The 16,121-nt window shown below is 40.8% G+C and overlaps 1 protein-coding gene across 1 annotated transcript in view; it reads right to left on the bottom strand.

Moving 5' to 3' along the window:
• The window catches only part of LOC124001790 (disks large-associated protein 2-like), an 84,206-nt gene that overhangs the window by 58,444 nt on the left and 9,641 nt on the right, over positions 1 to 16,121 (bottom strand). Inside the window, exon 2 of the mRNA XM_046308867.1 lies at positions 8,919 to 9,130. Coding sequence (XP_046164823.1) covers positions 8,919 to 9,130 — 212 coding nt within the window. The remainder of the gene's footprint in view (positions 1 to 8,918; positions 9,131 to 16,121) is intronic.

Raw genomic sequence — 16,121 nt, 5'->3', positions numbered from 1 at the left:
TCAGTAAAATATTGTGACCTCCCACTTTTTTGCAATCAATCCTTCTTGTGTATAATATTGTTTGACAGTTATTTTGAAAGAATCGAATTACTCACATTTTTTTGAAAATTAAAACCTTCCCCAGCGCAATAAAGAGATTGTATACCGTGATGCATCTGTCCCTTATGTCACCCCAATATAACTGTTTGTGGAAATATAACAAAATTGTGTACAACAGGGAGTAACCGCTCTTGTACTTTTACCCGAAAGTTAGCAACTATGTGGCAATACCAGAAAATATGTAACAAATCCTCCACTTCCACACAACAAAAATAGGACAAAGGGGATTTTTCTATGCTCCATATTTGTAACATCTTATTAGTAGCCAGAAACGTGTACAATATCTTCAACTGAAACATTCAGATGATGAGTCTAATTGTCACTTCCTGACCTGAGTTGATTTTTTATGTCTTGTCTTGGTCAGGGCGTGAGTTGGGGTGATCATTCATGTTTTGTTCTTGTGTGTATATTTCTATGTGTTTGGCCTGGTATGGTTCCCAATCAGAGGCAGCTGTCAATCGTTGTCTCTGATTGAGAACTACTTTTGTTTGTGGGTATTTTCCCTTTCAGTGTTTTCACCATACGGGACTGTTTCTGTTTTCCTTTATTCTCTTGTTCGTTTGTATTTAGTGTTCAGTTTATTAAAGGTATCATGAACACGCACCACGCTGTGCTTTGGTCTACTCCTTCTTCCACCAACGGAAATCATTACACTAATGCGGTTTTAAAAATCAGTTTATAAATCATTTCCAAGGGATGGACGTATCAAACTGCTCTTCCCAGTAAGAGTGGAATTTGTGTGGGATGGCAAACAATTTGTTATTTTCCAAATGAAAATGAAAATGTCTTAATTGATTTTATCTCTAGTTAACCACCTGTGAGATGTAATATGAGGTAGGCAAACAAACAGTTTCTCTTTTCTTTCCCTTAACTTTTTCTTCTATTCTGTAGAAATTGCTGCCAGTAACTGATTGTAATTATGATTTATACATACTGTATGTTCCCATATATTGTGCACAGTGTTTCAAATTAAATTAAATTCCCATTACTATCAATGATATCATTTTAAAATAAGATCCCCTTTTCCAGAAACACATTCCCAAACATTTTATTTGATTTATCAGGATATTTGAATTCAACCATATGATTTGGCTCAGAATTTCAGTTATTTTTTATGAGGGATAATATTGAAAATGCAACCAAGCTGTTATTGATTATTTAAAGAATGGGGATATGTCCATTAAGAAATCCTGCAGGAACCAAGCAAGGTGCAAAAACTTAATTTATATAAAATTATTATTTTTTAAATAGAAAAGTGGGTTTCTCTCATCTACGATATTACATGAGATCCCATTCATATTTACATATAGTTCTAGAGATTGATTTAATGCTTCAATATTCTTTAAATGCAGGGCAGATGGTAGCCTAGTGGTTAGAGCATTGGACTAGTAACTGTTAGATTGCAAGATCAAATCCCCGAGCTGACAATGTAAAAATCTGTCATTCTGCCGCTGAACTGAAGGCAGCTAACCCACTGTTCCTAGGCTGTCATTGAAAATAAGAATTTGTTCTTAACTGACCTGCCTAGTTAAATAAAGCATTTAAAAAATGTAGCCCTCCACTGTCATACATTATAGATATATATCAGTTTCACCTTTTCTGGTTTACAATTCCATTAAAATCAGAAAAATGTTAGCTTCAAACTGCTTAAAGAAAACCTTATCTGGGGATGGAAGTGACAGGAAGAGATACTGTAGAGACAATTAAGGTGTTTACTAATGTCACTCTGCCATATAAAGACAAAGCTTTACCTTTCCACAGCAATAGTATTTGGTCAATCTTGGCACGTTTCAAATCAAAGTTCTCCTTTACAGGATCCTTTATTCTTTCTGAAATGTGGATGCCAAGCATGTCCACTGGGCTATTGCTCCACTTATTTGTATGCAACAAACGCAAAATATAGTTGGACTTTCTTAAGAAAAACACACTCAAAATGGTGCATTTGTTTTCAGATCTGATAGTTTGAAAAGTTATTCAAATCTCCAATAAGAGCATCTAGTGATGATTGTTGCGGCTGAGAGGCAAATGTTGTATCATGCTTTCAAGACCACTGATACTCAGACCTACTACATTGGAATCATTCCTGATTTTGATGGCCAGCATCTCGATAGCCAATAAGAATAAATAAGGTGAAACTGGATCCCCTTGTCTGACCTCTCTGAATAGCTCAAAGTTTATAGATAAATACCCATTATTCACTACTTTACTCACCTGTTTCTGCTATAAGACCCTAAACCATTGAATAAATGACTTACCAAAATGTAAATACTAACGGCATCTCTAAATTAAATCGCTTTTATCTTCCCAAAAGCCTTCTCAAAATCTGAAATAAACACCAAACTAACAAATATTTTCACCAATGTAACGACCAGTCATGTTTTGAGCCCCACATGTTTTGCCCAAAAAATGTAAATAACATATATATATATATATATATATATATATTTTTTTTTAATTGGGGGAGCATGCCTGTTTTGCATGTTATTTTGGCATGTCACAAATCAGTTTGCAAACAATGTAAAAATATATATGTCATTGAGTTAATAAAGCCGCATACAAGGAGGCAGCCCCAAAATGCAGGTGTTTCAGCCAAGCTCAGTGTTTTCTGTGGTGGTGGGGCAGGCCAGCAGAAAATAGGAGCATTGCACCATGATTGGCTCAGCATTGCACCATGATTGGCTCAGTGTTCTGTCACTCATGGGGACACTACGTCACCTGCATTTAGTAAGGGTAGACAATCAAGAATGTGAGCCCTTTGGGCCCTACCGTAGACTTAGATTAGAAGTGCCCATCCAAGAAGGCTCAAGGTCATTGGCCATAGCTACATTTATGTCAAATCACGTTATATCTACAGTAGCTTTGATTTGATTTTCAAAATCTTAGCTAGCAGTCATCATAAATGAGGTAGACAATCTACTGGCAAATCCTTTTTAATCCTTGTTAATATGAAGATAAATACTGAAGGTAAATTATATTTAAAATGTATTGGGGTTCATCGGCCATTGGTCATAAACATTACACAACAAGTTGGAAATCGCTAATTCAATAACGAGTTGTTTAGAAGTAATAAGTGACAGTGGCTAACCTCAAGCATTGCAACTAGGAAGTCAGACTGGGAAAATATGTTTCGAATGGTCATCCAACTCGGAATTGTAAATCATTCTCTTCATTTGATGACAAAATGTGCCAAAAATATGCTACTGCATAAATGACGTAATATGCCAGAGTGATATGGTCGGCCATATCAGCTATGTTTGAAAAAAAGGCAGTAATATGGCTGAATGAATTGTTTCGCTGCCAGACAAGGCTCTGCTGGTGTAGTGGTGGTAAGGATTCACTCCATAGTGCTGGAAAGAAAGCTTTGCTGTTGGAACAGATTTTGTAGGACCTAACCGTTTGTGGGCACCACCTGTCGCCGCACATACACATGGTTAGCAGATGTTAATGTGAGTGTAGCGAAATGCTTGTGCTTCGAGTTCCAACAGTGCAGTAATATCTAACAAGTAATCTAAAATTCACAACAACTACCTTATACACACAAATGTAAAGGGATATATTAAGAATATGTACATGTAAATATATGGATGAGCGATGGCCGTGCGGCATAGACAGGATGCAATAGTTGGTATGAAATACAGTATATACATACAGTGCCTTGCAAAATTATTCGGCCCCCTTGAACTTTGCGACCTTTTGCCACATTTCAGGCTTCAAACATAAAGATATAAAACTGTATTTTTTTGTGAAGAATCAACAACAAGTGGGACACAATCATGAAGTGGAACGACATTTATTGGATATTTCAAACTTTTTTAACAAATAAAAAACTGAAAAATTGGGCGTGCAAAATTATTCAGCCCCCTTAAGTTAATACTTTGTAGCGCCACCTTTTGCTGCGATTACAGCTGTAAGTCGCTTGGGGTATGTCTCTATCAGTTTTGCACATCGAGAGACTGAAATTTTTTCCCATTTCTCCTTGCAAAACAGCTCGAGCTCAGTGAGGTTGGATGGAGAGCATTTGTGAACAGCAGTTTTCAGTTCTTTCCACAGATTCTCGATTGGATTCAGGTCTGGACTTTGACTTGGCCATTCTAACACCTGGATATGTTTATTTTTGAACCATTCCATTGTAGATTTTGCTTTATGTTTTGGATCATTGTCTTTTTGGAAGACAAATCTCCGTCCCAGTCTCACGTCTTTTGCAGACTCCATCAGGTTTTCTTACAGAATGGTCCTGTATTTGGCTTCATCCATCTTCCCATCAATTTTAACCATCTTCCCTGTCCCTGCTGAAGAAAAGCAGGCCCAAACCATGATGCTGCCACCACCATGTTTGACAGTGGGGATGGTGTGTTCAGGGTGATGTGCTGCGTTGCTTTTACGCCAAACATAACGTTTTGCATTGTTGCCAAAAAGTTCCATTTTGGTTTCATCTGACCAGAGCACCTTCTTCCACATGTTTGGTGTGTCTCCCAGGTGGCTTGTGGCAAACTTTAAACAACACTTTTTATGGATATCTTTAAGAAATGGCTTTCTTCTTGCCACTCTTCCATAAAGGCCAGATTTGTGCAATATACGACTGATTGTTGTCCTATGGACAGAGTCTCCCACCTCAGCTGTAGATCTCTGCAGTTCATTCAGAGTGATCATTGGCCTCTTGGCCGCATCTCTGATCAGTCTTCTCCTTGTATGAGCTGAAAGTTTAGAGGAACGGCCAGGTCTTGGTAGATTTGCAGTGGTCTGATACTCCTTCCATTTCAATATTATCGCATGCACAGTGCTCCTTGGGATGTTTCAAGCTTGGGAAATATTTTTGTATCCAAATCCGGCTTTAAACTTCTTCACAACAGTATCTCGGACCTGCCTGGTGTGTTCCTTGTTCTTCATGATGCTCTCTGTGCTTTTAATGGACCTCTGAGACTATCACAGTGCAGATGCATTGATACGGAGACTTGATTACACACAGGTGGATTGTATTTATCATCATTAGTCATTTAGGTCAACATTGGATCATTCGGAGATCCTCACTGAACTTCTGGAGAGAGTTTGCTGCACTGAAAGTAAAGGGGCTGAATAATTTTGCACGCCCAGTTTTTCAGTTTTTGATTTGTTAAAAAAGTTTGAAATATCCAATAAATGTCGTTCCACTTCATGATTGTGTCCCACTTGCTGTTGATTCTTCACAAAAAAATACAGTTTTATATCTTTGTTTGAAGCCTGAAATGTGGCAAAAGGTCGCAAAGTTCAAGGGGGGCGAATACTTTCGCAAGGCACTGTACGTACATACATATGAGATGAGAAAAGAAGCATGTAAACATCATGTTGTCTACTCTTGATCAGAAGAATAATTTCAATTGGAGGGTCTACTACTGTATCAGTTTGCTTATTCAAGTCATTCAACTCTTTAGTTAATTAATTTTCCCTCCTAAGATATAGCTTTCCCCATGATGACCACTTGATTGAATGGCCTCTGAATACACATTTGAAAGTGTCCCAGACAATCAGAGGATCAGCTGATCCCACATTCTGTATAATCTTCATCTTTTAGCAGTGATTGATTGAGTTTCCAAATAACCCGGTCCTCTAGGATATTCTACTGTAGTTAGAGACAAATAAATAAGGGCCTGGTCAGAAAGTAAATGGTCAGCAATGATAGACTGTGATACGTTTGAGACCAGAGCGAAGGAGATAAGGAAGTAGTCGATGCGACTAGCTTGCTTATAACCACGCCACGTGTATGTAGTCAGATCATGGTTTCTTCATTACCAAACATCTACCAGGTCTAGAGAGGACATTACCTCAGGAATTGCAGAAAGTGCTTTTGGATTAGAATAATGCAAACAACCCCCCGATCTATCTAGATTTGTGTTCTGCACAGTATTAAAATCACCAACAATTATGAATAATAATCCATTGCAAAAAACACATTGGAAATTAAACGTAATTAACTCCCCAGAGTGCTTGGTAACAGAGAGACAACCACAGACTGACTGTGAGAAACACACTTGCATTTTATGTGTCATCAGTGGCGGGGGTCAGGCTGACAAGGTATTGTGTTCCCGACACTTGCTGTGGTGTCAGTATTTTCCAGCAAAAAGCCTTGCTGTGCCGTAATAGTAATTGACCAACCTGTGTTAAATGGTAATGAGTAGAGCTGCTGTAGCATGTGGGGGTTGGCGAGGAGAGAAACACACAACAACCATACATGACTGACATTATTATTATTTGTACCTTTATTTAACCAGGCAAGTCAGTTAAGAACACACTCGTATTTTCAATGACGCCCTGGGAACAGTGGGTTAACTGCCTGTTCAGGGGCAGAACAACAGATTCATACCTTGTCAGCTCAGGGATTTGAACTCACAACCTTCTGGTTACTAGTCCAACAATTTAACCACCAGGCTACCCTGCCACCCCATAGCAGGGGTCTGGATCAGGACCAACATAGAGCTGATAGTGCAGTACAGCAGGGACACCACGAGCAACGTAGAAATGAACAGAGGATATAATTAAAACAGTCACATTTGCATTAAACTGTACATGAAACTGTATGGCATCCAATAGGTTTCACACCTTATAAACAAACACCACCAAGGCGGACCCAGGTCCACAAGGGTGCAACAGGGGTCTTAGCCCCCTCACTTGAAACTTGTGCCCCATCAGTTTTAGTTTTATGTCCCAACATAAAAATAGCAAAACGCCAATCTGTCCCTTCATAAGCACTCAATCAATGGTCTCTGAGATTCGGAATTTGAACTTTTTGTTTATTATTGTATTGTGTGATATTCAATATAATTCTAATTCTAATGCTTGAACACCCCAAAATTGTGCCCCTCACTGATTTCAGCTACTCCCTTATCCTGGGTCTGCACCAAGGTCATTTGTAAGTGAGAAAGAAATTGACATCATGTACCACAGCAATTTCTCTGTTAAATTAAAGGTTGTCAATCAAATGACTAATAATTATTTTCGGTATGCCAAAATAGCATCAATAAAACATTCCCCATTCCAAAATGAAGAATGTACTAGTACAGAGCAGCCTGTTTTGAGAGTGCCAAGAATAGAGTTAATCTAATAGAGCCCTGTACATTAAAAGAGCCTAGCTCAGGCCAGTCATTGTGTTGTACTGGCTGATACAGCAGAATACAATAGGCAGAACAAAACATGAGCTTCTGAAAGTGCTGATCCGGGAGGAGGATTTTACAAAGGAAAATTAATAAAAATGGACTCCTATTATTACTGTCTCCATATTCAGCCATGAACAAAGCGAGACGAGTGGCTTTGGAGGAGTGAAAGTGACTGTGCTTGCTCTTGCAGACAGTGGCACTACTACTTTAACAATCAAATCAGGGAATGATGGAATCGCCAAATACAATTTCATGTTTTTATGTCTGACGTAATGTTTAAATTCAAAACACAATAAATATTCAACTATAGTGGTGGATCAGAGAATAGTGATTTTCTCATACCTGCCCCTGAAATAATGAAGAAAACCTTTTCATTAGAGACAAAATTCTAAAACCATTTAGACTGAAAGTCGATGGGAGATGTATTTTACACTGAGACCCACCTTGTAACTACCACATGATCTCATTAAAGGACCACATTTGTATTCCAATATAACTGCTACTGCTCTGCCACATACACACACACTGACAAGGATATGAATGATATATGAGAGTGGCCCAGGGGTGAAGATGGTGAGGAAGTGAGGTAACAAGGAAATGGGTGAAACAATGGGCAAACAAGGCAGCCATTGACAAGGACAATTAACACACCATACAAGGACCAGGAACAGTAGAAGTAAACAGAGGAAATAACTAGTGTGTCCCTTTAAACACTCTGTGGAATGAATTCAAGGCTCTAAACCTCTTCCGAAACCACATTTGATAATGATGAGACATTTCCAGGGAAATAACATCAGTGTATCATTTCTGTTTTAACATTTCCTCACTGACATTAATGTAAAGAAAGGTAGATGACGACAATATGCAGTTTTATAATCCAATAACAGCATTGCCTTCCAACAGAGTATGTAAAAAGGCAAACAACAGCATTCTTGCCCAACTTATTGAATCATCTATCTAGGATATGTCCTTTCCTGTGCTATTGTTTCTGTGTTAGAATTCTGCTGGCATCATCCTATCATTGGACAAGTATTGTAATCTAATTTCATGTTAATCTGCTGCATTTGTCATGCCATATTGCTAGGCATTAATGTTGTTGTTTCTGTGACTGTGTCTGCATCATGTCCCATCTAATCCTTTAAAAGCCCATTTCCTCTGCCACAAAGCAACACAACACTACACTAACGCAACACTAACACAAAACTACACTAACACAACACTACACTAACGCAACACTAACACAAAACTACACTAACACAAAACTACACTAACACAACACTACACTAACGCAACACTAACACAAAACTACACTAACACAAAACTACACTAACACAACACTACACTAACGCAACACTAACACAAAACTACACTAATACAACACTACACTAACGCAACACTAACACAAAACTACAACACTACACTAACACAACACTAACACAAAACTACACTAACACAACACCACAATGACACAATTCTCCTCTTTTTGTGTTCCACTCCAGAATTCATTCACTTTATTCCACAGCGCACACCCGTAACAATGTTTTATAAACAATCACACAAAAACCTTTTTGCGATAGAAATCAAATCAAATGTATTCATTCATTTGTACAAGGTTTAGAAGTTGCCCTTATTAACCACAGATCTAGGATCACATCTTTGACATTGCATGCTGGGATACTTTACATGGCCTACCTCTGGGAGTCTAAGAGCGGTCTTTGCATGACATACTTGACCAGGGAGTGTGGCCGGACCGTCTTCACGGGGGAGGTCTTGGGACTGGAGTCAGACTCCCCACTCTCCTCATCACCCATGGCTTTGACGTAACTGCTGCTCCTCATCCTCCGGCAGGGGATCTCATCACCCTTACCTCCCCCTGGGTAACCACTCCACTCATCCTGAGGTACCTGGGGGAGGGCGTTGGAGAGGGGGTTAGAGAGAAGGGTTCAGGTGGGGTCTCTATAGGGTGGGAAGTGGCACTAAAACCATGTAAGAGCAGTAGTACGATTGCAGAATATAATGTTATTATAGTACGAGTACTAGAAATACGCAGGTTTACCTCAATGTTTCTTTGGTCCCACTTGTGGTACCATGTATTTACGTACATCATATTTACTGTAAGTAGGTAGAGTTTATCTTTGAATTATTACTATTGTTGCATAGACCTGAAAACAGTTTGCCAATATCTGTGCGCTATGCCAGTATATATGTTGTTCCCTCAAGGTTGACTGTGTACTCAGAGGCTCTTAGCTCAGCCGTGGTTGTAAAACAGACTGTGTCCTCGATCATGTTTATTGGTAAAAGTGAAGGTAGTGAGAGTGAGATTATAGAGGATCAAACAGAATAGGAGATTCACCCACAGCAACCGCCTTTCAACCACATCGCAAGGAAAAAATAGTTAATGTACATTCCATGTAATATTCTGTTGTCATTCTCTCTCGACAGCTAGTGAGACATAGACAGCTGCATGGCAGCATCCCCATTGGAAAGATGTTTTGGTTTTCTGACTCAGACTTGTTCCCTTGACTGCAACCTGTTCCCAGATTGAGACTCAAAGCGAGGTATATGCAGTGTGATGGTGCAGTGTTTACCCAAGGTTACAGTACACATCACAAGGCTCCTCAATATTGAGAAGCAGCATCAGAGATGTGGTGTCTACTGCTTACAAAGTGTTACATGGTGTATGGTAAATCACAGGAGAGGTAACACTGTTTGACATTCCTGTCTGATGGATTACATACTGATGCAAGACGTCTTTAAGTAGTACATAAACCCTGCAAGAGATCTGTTATAGTTCAGTTGGATAAAATAAAATATACAGTCATTGATGATGGGCGAGGTGCTGGCTAGCGGAGCAGAACACTTGAAAAGAGCTGCACACTAGAAAGCTCAGATCATTTAATAACAACATTTGTACAGTTTGTACAGTTTGTGCTGTCATTCACGTTTCCAAAACGTGCATCTGCAGTGATCTTCAAGTAAATGTTTTTTTTTTTTTAAGTAGTCCTTGTGCATAAACGTGTACGGTTTGTTTAACTTTGCAATCATTGGTTTTGTTTGACATACATTTTAATGTGACAAATCTGAGTTGTTACCATGGAATTGCGCTGATCCAACTGTTCTGAAGATCCCTTCTGGAATTCAAAAGATCAAATGAAAATCATGAGCCGAACACAAAAGTATCATATTCTGGTACTGTGTTTGTAAAATAGAATGTGTTGAAAGGTTGTGGAAACTATTTGAAGCTGTTCAACAAACTTCTTGCTCATTTAATCGAACTGGTAACATCATGTTGTTCACAAACTCATTTAAATATCACAGGCTCGTTAAACAAACGACCACATCTCTCTCTCTCTCTCTCTCTCTCTCTCTGTTTTGTGTTACTTAAAAAGTAACTACATCAAGAACTGAGTCAGGAACTAAGCCTCTCACACAAACAAACATACACACACATGGCTAGGGGGATTGCTGAAGTATATATTAGTGGTGTGTGTGCGCACGCGTGCCTGAATGTGTGTGCATGACGCTGTACTTCAAATACAACAATATTTCTTCCCTGTACATTGAGTCTCCAACCCAAAGCCATTGCAAAATCACCCGACATACTTAAAATGTTACATTTAATTTGCGCCACACAGGCTCACCATCCTTCAAGGGGCCTCAACGTCACTCAGAGTGAAGGTAAAAGCTACTCAAGGAGCCTCTCTCATCTAAAAGATCTTCAGAACCAGAAAACTCTTTAGAGAACAGTCACCATATTAGATACTCAGTCACCATATTAGATACTCATTCACTCAGTCACAATATTAGATACTCAGTTCCCATATTAGATACTCAGTCACCATATTAGATACTCAGTCACCATATTAGATACCCAGTCACCATATTAGTCACTCAGTCATCATACTAGATACTCAGTCACCATATTAGATACTCAGTCACCATATTAGATACTCAGTCACCATATTAGGCACTCAGTCACTCAGTCACCATATTAGCTACTCAGTCACCATACTAGATATTCAGTCACTCAGTCACCAAATTAGATACTCAGACACCATATTAGATATTCAGTCACCATACTAGATACTCAGTCACACAGTCACCATATTGGATACTCAGTCACCATATTAGACACTCAGTCACCATATTAGACACTCAGTCACCATATTAGACACTCAGTCACCATATTAGATACTCCATCACTCAGTCACCATACTAGATACTCAGTCACCATATTAGATACTCAGTCACCATATTAGATACCCAGTCACCATATTAGTCACTTGGTCACCATACTAGATACTCAGTCACCATATTAGATACTCCATCACTCAGTCACCATATTAGATACTCAGTCACCATATTAGATACTCAGTCACCATATTAGGCACTCAGTCACTCAGTCACCATATTAGCTACTCAGTCACCATACTAGATACTCCATCACTCAGTCACCATACTAGATACTCAGTCACCTTATTAGATACTCCATTACTCAGTCACCATACTAGATACTCAGTCACCTTATTAGATACTCCATTCTCAGTCACCATACTAGATACTCAGTCACCATATTAGATAATCATTCACTAGCTAAGTCATCTAGATCCTCTTTCATTGTTCTTCCTCATCTCTGCCTCAGGTTGTTCAGTGTGTGTCTGGGTTAGTCATCTCTTCCTCAGGTTGTTCAGTGTGTGTCTGGGTTAGTCATCTCTTCCTCAGGTTGTTCAGTGTGTGTCTGGGTTAGTCATCTATTTCTCAGGTTGTTCAGTGTGTGTCTGGGTTAGTCATCTATTTCTCAGGTTGTTCAGTGTAGGTCTGGGTTAGTCATCTCTTCCTCAGGTTGTTCAGTGTGTGTCTGGGTTAGTCATCTCTGCCTCAGGTTGTTCAGTGTCTGTCTGGGTTAGTCATCTCTTCCTCAGGTTGTTCAGTGTGTGTCTGGGTTAGTCATCTCTTCCTCAGGTTGTTCAGTGTGTGTCTGGGTTAGTCATCTCTTCCTCAGGTTGTTCAGTGTGTGTCTGGGTTAGTCATCTCTTCCTCAGGTTGTTCAGTGTGTGTCTGGGTTAGTCATCTCTTCAGGTTGTTCTCAGGTTGTTCAGTGTTCAGTGTGTGTCTGGGTTAGTCATCTCTTCCTCAGGTTGTTCTCTCCTCTTCAGGTTGTTCAGTGTGTGTCTGGGTTAGTCATCTCTGCCTCAGGTTGTTCAGTGTGTGTCTGGGTTAGTCATCTCTTCCTCAGGTTGTTCAGTGTGTGTCTGGGTTAGTCATCTCTTCCTCAGGTTGTTCAGTGTGTGTCTGGGTTAGTCATCTCTTCCTCAGGTTGGTTTGTGTTTGTCTGGGTTAGTCATCTCTTCCTCAGGTTGTTCAGTGTGTGTCTGGGTTAGTCATCTCTTCCTCAGGTTGGTTTGTGTTTGTCTGGGTTAGTCATCTATTTCTCAGGTTGTTCAGTGTAGGTCTGGGTTAGTCATCTCTTCCTCAGGTTGTTCAGTGTGTGTCTGGGTTAGTCATCTATTTCTCAGGTTGTTCAGTGTAGGTCTGGGTTAGTCATCTCTTCCTCAGGTTGTTCAGTGTGTGTCTGGGTTAGTCATCTCTTCCTCAGGTTGTTCAGGTTGTTCAGTTGTTCAGGTCTGGGTTAGTCATCTATTTCTCAGGTTGTTCAGTGTGTGTCTGGGTTAGTCATCTCTTCCTCAGGTTGTTCAGTGTGTGTCTGGGTCATCTCTTCCTAGGTTGTTCATCTCTAGTCCTCAGGTTGTTCAGTGTGTGTCTGGGTTAGTCATCTCTTCCTCAGGTTGTTCAGTGTGTGTCTGGGTTAGTCATCTCTTCCTCAGGTTGTTCAGTGTGTGTCTGGGTTAGTCATCTATTTCTCAGGTTGTTCAGTGTGTGTCTGGGTTAGTCATCTCTTCCTCAGTTGTTCAGTGTAGGTCTGGGTTAGTCATCTATTTCTCAGGTTGTTCAGTGTAGGTCTGGGTTAGTCATCTATTTCTCAGGTTGTTCAGTGTAGGTCTGGGTTAGTCATCTATTTCTCAGGTTGTTCAGTGTAGGTCTGGGTTAGTCATCTCTTCCTCAGGTTGTTCAGTGTAGGTCTGGGTTAGTCATCTCTTCCTCAGGTTGTTCAGTGTTTATCTGGGTTAGTCATCTATTTCTCAGGTTGTTCAGTGTGTGTCTGGGTTAGTCATCTCTTCCTCAGGTTGGTCTGCGTTTGTCTGGGTTAGTCATCTATTTCTCAGGTTGTTCAGTGTTTATCTGGGTTAGTCATCTATTTCTCAGGTTGTTCAGTGTAGGTCTGTGTTAGTCATCTCTTCCTCAGGTTGTTCAGTTGTCTGGGTTAGTCATCTCTTCCTCAGGTTGTTCAGTGTTTATCTGTCATCTATTTCTCAGGTTGTTCAGTCATCTCTTCCTCAGGTTGGTCTCAGGTTGTTCAGTGTCTGGGTTAGTCATCTCTTCCTGGGTTAGTCATCTATTTTCAGGTTTTGTGTTTGTCTGGGTTAGTCATCTATTTCTCAGGTTGTTCTGTCTGGGTTAGTCATCTCTTCCTCAGGTTGTTCAGTGTGTGTTGGTTTGTTGTTTGTCTGGGTTAGTCATCTATCAGGTTGTTCTTCCTCTATTTCTCAGGTTGGTTGGTTTTTGTGTTTGTCTGGGTTGGTCTGTCTGTCTGGGTTAGTCATCTCTTCCTCAGGTTGTTCAGTGTGTGTCTGGGTTAGTCATCTATTTCTCATCAGTTTGTCTGGGTTAGTTCTGTTGTGTCTGTTGTCATCTATTTCTCAGGTTGGTCTGGGTCTGGGTTAGTCATCTCTTCCTCAAGTTGGTTTGTGTTTGTCTGGGTTGGTCTGTCTGTCTGGGTTAGTCATCTCTTCCTCAGGTTGGTCTGTGTGTGTCTGGGTTAGTCATCTCTTCCTCAAGTTGGTTTGTGTTTGTCTGGGTTGGTCTGTCTGTCTGGGTTAGTCATCTCTTCCTCAAGTTGGTTTGTGTTTGTCTGGGTTAGTCATCTCTTCCTCAGTTGGTTTGTGTTTTCAGTTGGTCTGTCTGTCTGGGTTAGTCATCTCTTCCTCAGGTTGGTCTGTGTGTGTCTGGGTTAGTCATCTCTTCCTCAGGTTGGTCTGTCTGTCTGGGTTAGTCATCTCTTCCTCAGGTTGGTCTGTGTGTGTCTGGGTTAGTCATCTCTTCCTCAGGTTGGTCTGTCTGTCTGGGTTAGTCATCTCTTCCTCAGGTTGGTCTGTGTGTGTCTGGGTTAGTCATCTCTTCCTCAGGTTGGTCTGTTTGTCTGGGTTAGTCATCTATTTCTCAGGTTGTTCAGTGTGTGTCTGGGTTAGTCATCTCTTCCTCAGGTTGGTCTGCGTTTGTCTGGGTTAGTCATCTCTTCCTCAAGTTGGTTTGTGTTTGTCTGGGTTGGTCTGTCTGTCTGGGTTAGTCATCTCTTCCTCAAGTTGGTTTGTGTTTGTCTGGGTTAGTCATCTCTTCCTCAAGTTGGTTTGTGTTTGTCTGGGTTGGTCTGTCTGTCTGGGTTAGTCATCTCTTCCTCAGGTTGGTCTGTGTGTGTCTGGGTTAGTCATCTCTTCCTCAAGTTGGTTTGTGTTTGTCTGGGTTGGTCTGTCTGTCTGGGTTAGTCATCTCTTCCTCAGGTTGGTCTGTGTGTGTCTGGGTTAGTCATCTCTTCCTCAAGTTGGTTTGTGTTTGTCTGGGTTGGTCTGTCTGTCTGGGTTAGTCATCTCTTCCTCAAGTTGTTCAGTGTGTGTCTGGGTTAGTCATCTCTTCCTCAGGTTTTTCAGTGTGTGTCTGGGTTAGTCATCTCTTCCTCAGGTTTTTCAGTGTGTGTCTGGGTTAGTCATCTCTTCCTCAGGTTGGTTTGTGTTTGTCTGGGTTGGTCTGTCTGTCTGGGTTAGTCATCTCTTCCTCAGGTTGGTTTGTGTTTGTCTGGGTTGGTCTGTCTGTCTGGGTTAGTCATCTCTTCCTCAAGTTGGTTTGTGTTTGTCTGGGTTAGTCTGTCTGTCTGGGTTAGTCATCTATTTCTCAGGTTGGTCTGTGTCTGTCTGGGTTAGTCATCAGAACATCTACGAATGGCCTTTTATGGGTTCTTCATAAAGGAAGACAATCTCAGTGATTGTTAAACGTCGTGTTGATATCGCAGCTGAAACTAATGCAATATCCATCTGTAATTGTTATATCCTGTCACATTGTGCGTGCTTGGCACCATCCCAACCCACCAAACTTTCTCTCGCCGTCATTCCTTTATAGTTCATTAAGTCATGAGAAAAGATGATGGTACTCTTTGAGGAAAAGTGTGTCACTGCAATTTTCAACCAAAGCCAGCAGCATACACCCTGCATCCCACTGCTGACTTGCTTCTGAAGCTAAGCAGGGTTGGTCCTGGTCAGATGGAGATGGAGAACAGATGCTACTGGAAGTGTTGTTGGAGGGCCAGTAGGAGGCACCCTTTCCTCTGGTCTATAAAATGAACCCAGGGCAGTGATTGGTGTAGGGTGCTGTCTTTTTTAACACACGGTCAACAGGTGTCCTGGATAAATTCCCAATCTGGCTCTCATACCATCATGGTCACCTAATCATCCCCAGCTCATTCATCCTCCTCATCTTCCCTATAAGGGTTAAAAAACAATAATGGGTTGACACTAGATCTTATTTGAATCTGGCTCACACACACACACTCACACACACACACACACACACACACACACACACACACACACACACACACACACACACACACACATGCTCAGACACACACACACACACACACACACACACACACACACACACACACGCTCACACACACACGCTCACACACACACGCTCACACACACACGCTCACACGCACACGCTCACACACACACACGCTCACACACACACGCTCACACACACACACTCACACACACACACGCTCAC

The sequence above is a fragment of the Oncorhynchus gorbuscha genome, linkage group LG17, assembly GCF_021184085.1.
Source record: "Oncorhynchus gorbuscha isolate QuinsamMale2020 ecotype Even-year linkage group LG17, OgorEven_v1.0, whole genome shotgun sequence".
Classification (NCBI taxonomy): domain Eukaryota; kingdom Metazoa; phylum Chordata; class Actinopteri; order Salmoniformes; family Salmonidae; genus Oncorhynchus; species Oncorhynchus gorbuscha.
This window is presented reverse-complemented; position numbering and strand designations above follow the sequence as displayed.